The sequence below is a fragment of the Diaphorina citri genome, unplaced genomic scaffold (assembly GCF_000475195.1).
Source record: "Diaphorina citri unplaced genomic scaffold, Diaci psyllid genome assembly version 1.1 scaffold3738, whole genome shotgun sequence".
NCBI classification, from domain to species: domain Eukaryota; kingdom Metazoa; phylum Arthropoda; class Insecta; order Hemiptera; family Psyllidae; genus Diaphorina; species Diaphorina citri.
The window spans coordinates 3,024-7,752 of NW_007381138.1; the positions used below are offsets into that span (position 1 = coordinate 3,024).

At 44.1% G+C, this 4,729-nt stretch overlaps 1 protein-coding gene across 1 annotated transcript; it reads left to right on the top strand.

Moving 5' to 3' along the window:
• Window positions 1-189: 189 nt before the first annotated feature.
• Window positions 190-2,327, top strand: LOC103520524 (the record flags this gene model as incomplete). Its single annotated transcript, XM_017448540.2, has 2 exons — window positions 190-1,358; window positions 1,756-2,327. Coding segments are annotated over 2 exons (1,658 nt in total), but the record flags the coding sequence as incomplete, so codon positions are not given.
• Window positions 2,328-4,729: the final 2,402 nt, after the last annotated feature.

Below are 4,729 nucleotides of genomic sequence, written 5' to 3' on the forward strand. Positions count from 1 at the left end.
CGGGGGGAAGCTCCTCCAAACCTCCCCATTCAACCAACTTGAAAAAAAAAAAAAAAAAAAAAAACCAGCAATACGCGACTGTCCAGATGATCACCCATCCAGATACTAAATACCAACCAAGCGCAGCGTTTAACTTGAGTGAGTTAGAGAGTTAGCGTTTTTAATTTAATTTCTTCTTTTGTCTTGCAGGTAACTTGAAGCTGACCCTGTTCCCCGAGAACGCTCCAGACGAGTTCCTATCCATGACATCCAAGGAGAGACAATGGTTAGCCACCGTACAAATCCACCAGCTTCACGAGATAGGCTCCACAGACTACTACTTCAAGCAATACATGGCCAAGACCTACCCTGGTACCCCTGTACTGGACCCAGTGGACTATCTCAAACAAATCAAAACCAAGAAACAAGCCGAGTGTGATACAGTGAACACCTGCCTCACTGAGACTAATCCGGATACAGTGAACACCTGCCCCACTGACACTAATCTGGATACAGTGAACACCTGTCCCACTGACACTAATCCGGATACAGTGAACACCTGTCCCACTGACACTAATCCGGATACAGTGAACACCTGCCCCACTGACACTAATCCGGACTATCTCAAGCAAATCAAAACCAAGAAACAAGCCGAGTGTGATACAGTGAACACCTGCCCCACTGACACTAATCCGGATACAGATACAGTGAACACCTGCCCCACTGACACTAATCCGGATACAGTGAACACCTGTCCCACTGACACTAATCCGGATACAGTGAACACCTGCCCCACTGAAACTAATCCGGATACAGATACAGTGAACACCTGCCCCACTGACACTAATCCGGATCCGGATACAGTGAACACCTGTCCCACTGACACTAATCCGGATACAGTGAACACCTGCCCCACTGACACTAATCCGGATACAGTGAACACCTGCCCCACTGACACTAATCCGGATACAGTGAACACCTGCCCCACTGACACTAATCCGGATACAGTGAACACCTGCCCCACTGAAACTAATCCGGATACAGTGAACACCTGCCCCACTGACACTAATCCGGATACAGTGAACACATACAGAAAGAATTCCGATGCCGTGAACAAATGTCTCGGGAAGAGGAATTCAGACACAGTGAACATGAACACGTGTCTAGGCAAAATCCCCGTGTTCACGGTGGCTCACGCGCGACAAGTCTTGGAAGTTACGATCTTGCCTCACAATGTGGAGACCGTGGGTTCGAACTCGAATCCTCTGCTCACCATAGAACACTACTATGATCTTCTGCTACGGATACAAGATGAGGCTGAGAGCGAGCTTAGAGGTACCCTTGTGGCTGAGTTTGCCTCCAAACTACTCTGTGTACAGGTAAGAACACTGAAGCGCGGTTGAGTGTGGTGAGTGCCTGGATGGGTGACCGACTGGGCACGCATCACGTGGTCTTATCATAGGGGTGCGATTATACTAATGAGGGCTGAGCTTAGTAGATTTCGGAGATTTTGATCTACCAGCCTAGTTAGCTTGATTGGTAGCGTCTGCCTTGTAAGCGCTAGGCCACGGGTTCGATTCCCGCCCGGGGCGGATTTTATCCTGATACTGTTCATTCTCGGAACGGTTGGCTTTCTCCTATCCTGTCTTCGTTCTCTCATCGATTTCGGAACGATAAGACCTTAGCAGTTACAGTTCCCTCTGTCAAACTTATTTTTTAAAAAAGGAGTCATGCTCCTATTCTCTAATGATTCTATGTTTCCCTTAATATCCACAGGACCTACCTCAGCTCATGAACATCGGGAAAGGTCAACGTCTGTACTTCCACCTCTACCATCTCCTCTCGGATCACTTCCCCTTCTGGAGCTGCATCGTCAAAAGTCTTCCCCAATTCTTCACGCTCAACAAGTCCACACGTCCTCTGAACGCCTTCCTCTCTCTATTCAAAGCCTGGCTGATGTCCAACACAGATCTATCCCGTGTACTCATTATAGCGGCCAGCCTAGAGCCCTCACTTAGTTTCCTAATCGCGGACAAGTTTGGTATGTCTGTCCTAAGTCTGCTGGTTATTTGCTCGTCTAACGTCAAAGTGATTCTCAACTCCAACCAAGAGGACAGGAGAGGATGGGCGGATTTCCTCGTCAAGTTGATACGGGCCATTGATCACCATCCCCATGTTGAGAACCCCTTGGTGGGATCGCGCAAACACCTTGTGCAGTTTTTGAATGCGATAGCGCCCAGTAATGTACATTTGAAATGTTACTAGTCCCAATTAATAGATCATGGTTAGATTAGGCCTGTCTCTTAGAAGCTTAGACGCGCGAATTTTCCTGGCGGGTAGTCGGCTGCAAAACGAAATTAATGAAAATGATAGAGAGCCTCTATAGTCTGTAGACTCTATAACAGGGGTTTCCAACTTTCATTTGTAAGCGGGCCACATGCTACATTGGGAGGTACTTCGCGGGCCACAAATGTACATAGGGGAGCACCCCCCCAAACTTTTCAGAAATGCAGTCTGATCGAATTTTGAGCGCCGCAGGCGAAATTTTTTTCAAAGAGTATTCGAAGATTTCTGCCTTTTTTTTACATTTAGGTAAGTTTTGTACAAATCTCAAAAAGCTTCGCGGGCCACGAAAATGGTCTGGCGGGCCACATGTGGCCCCCGTGCCGCTAGTTGGACACCCCTGCTCTATAATGTTCATAGGTTTGGTTTTGCAGGCGACTACGCGCTACTCAAAGTCGCGCGTCTACGCTTCCAATGTGAGACGGGTCCTACACGAGATCATTAAACAGTATAGCTAACGTGTAGGTATTTGAGCAATTTACAGGTGGTAATGGTGGGAAATAGGGAAAAGGAACCTTGTCTGGCATTGTTCCATTTCTGCACTCCCTACCATTACCTACCATCAAAAAATTGCGAAAGGAAAATACGGCTCTACTGGACCCGTGCAGAGAGCACTAATATCAATTTCAATTGGATTTGTAGCTACATTATATTACATTGAAATGGGGGTCTTTTCTGACGAAATCCCTGTGTGCGGAGTCCAGTATGTAGGACTATTGCACCCCATTTGTAGCTGTAAGGAGGTGCATTTTGTCCAAATGGATTGCAGTGTTAGCCAAAGCCTACTTTCCAGATTGTATTGATCTATTGATTGTATCTCCCTGTTGATTACTTTCTATTTTATTAAGAACAGAAAATAAATAAATCGGAGAACCGTTTGTCTTGTTTAAGTTTATGAAGATTTTAAAATAAAACTCCAAGTTTTAAAACTGATTTGAATTATTTTTTATTTATTTATTTTTTTTTATTTATTTTTTTTAAGAGGTTTGACAGAGGGAACTGTAACTGCTATGGTCTTATCGTCCCGAAATCGAAGAGAGAAGGGACAAAGCCAGCCGTTCCGAGAACGAACATTATCCCATCAGGATAAATTCCGCCCCGGGCGGGAATCGAACCCGCGGCCTAGCGCTGATTTGAATTAAAGTAAAGATCGACTTTTTACTTTCCTTATTTTGTGTCCACGTTCTGCTTTTACAGCAAATTCCTTGACTTTCGAGTACCAACCTATGCAACATTTTCAAATCTTCCGGGAATTGAATCTGGGTCTACCCTGGGGAATAACTAAATAATAATAATAATAATAATAAGTCTACTTTCATGCCCGAACACACACACGCAATCCGTTTTCTTCCATCATTTGTAGTTGTCCCCCTACAACTACCTGAAAACGGCTACTTTCCCTGTCGCGTATAATATCTCTAGTAGCGCGGTCAAACTTTCTTGACTTGGCGGGGCGGAGCGCTACCGCGCTCCTTAATAGCTCGAGTAAGTACCTATGATAGCTCGAGTAAGAACATACCCATCAGTATGTGATTTCCTGGTCTACAATCGCATGTTGAAGTGTGTTCACCTTTGAGAATGCTCGGGGACTATACCCGAACAGTCTCCGTGTGTTCTCGAAAGTCAAGACGGATAATGTGAGATTTTAGACCGGGGATAAAAGCGTGGTTTTACTAACTAGTTATGTTCGGGTCCACACTAAGGGTGGACTTCACAAACCTTCTTTTAGCTCCTAACAACCTGTTGGATTAACAGCCCTGTTAGCTTAACGGCCCTGTTAAGCCTAGGATATAAAAATCAAATGGAACTTAACAGGTTGTTTGCTAAACAGGCCTTCTAGGAGCTGAAAAAATATCGGTGAAATCCATTAATTCTGCGATTAGGTCGTTAGTGAAAGCCACCACGCTAGTAGAAAATGAGTATCAAATGTGTGAGACTATGAAAAAACGAGATAATTACATCACTATAGTTCTCTTGTTGTTCTTTTCCAATAAAGTACAGAAATAAACAATTATTTTATTAATTACAACATGACGTGCTTTTTTTCTGGAGGTAGGTACATCCCTATTTTCTTGAATCATGACGTATGCAGAACATGTTATCTTAGACGTCCAAAAACAATAAAATTGGGTTCAAAGTCACTATAAGACACTGAGAAAAAAAAAAAACTAGGGTGTCGGAAGCCTAATCAGGTGACTGGGTTCCGGAACTCTAATATAGAAATCTATATCCGGAAGCTCGACACTATAACATAGCATTCTAACAACCTACATCAGGGGAAATAACTCAATAATGGAGTTCTTCCACCCTAACTTGTGACACCCTGTCATCATTTTTTTTTTTTTTTTTTTTTTTTTTTTCAGAAGACTTTTTCTGTAAAAGCCCCCCCCCCGTCACCTTCATTTTT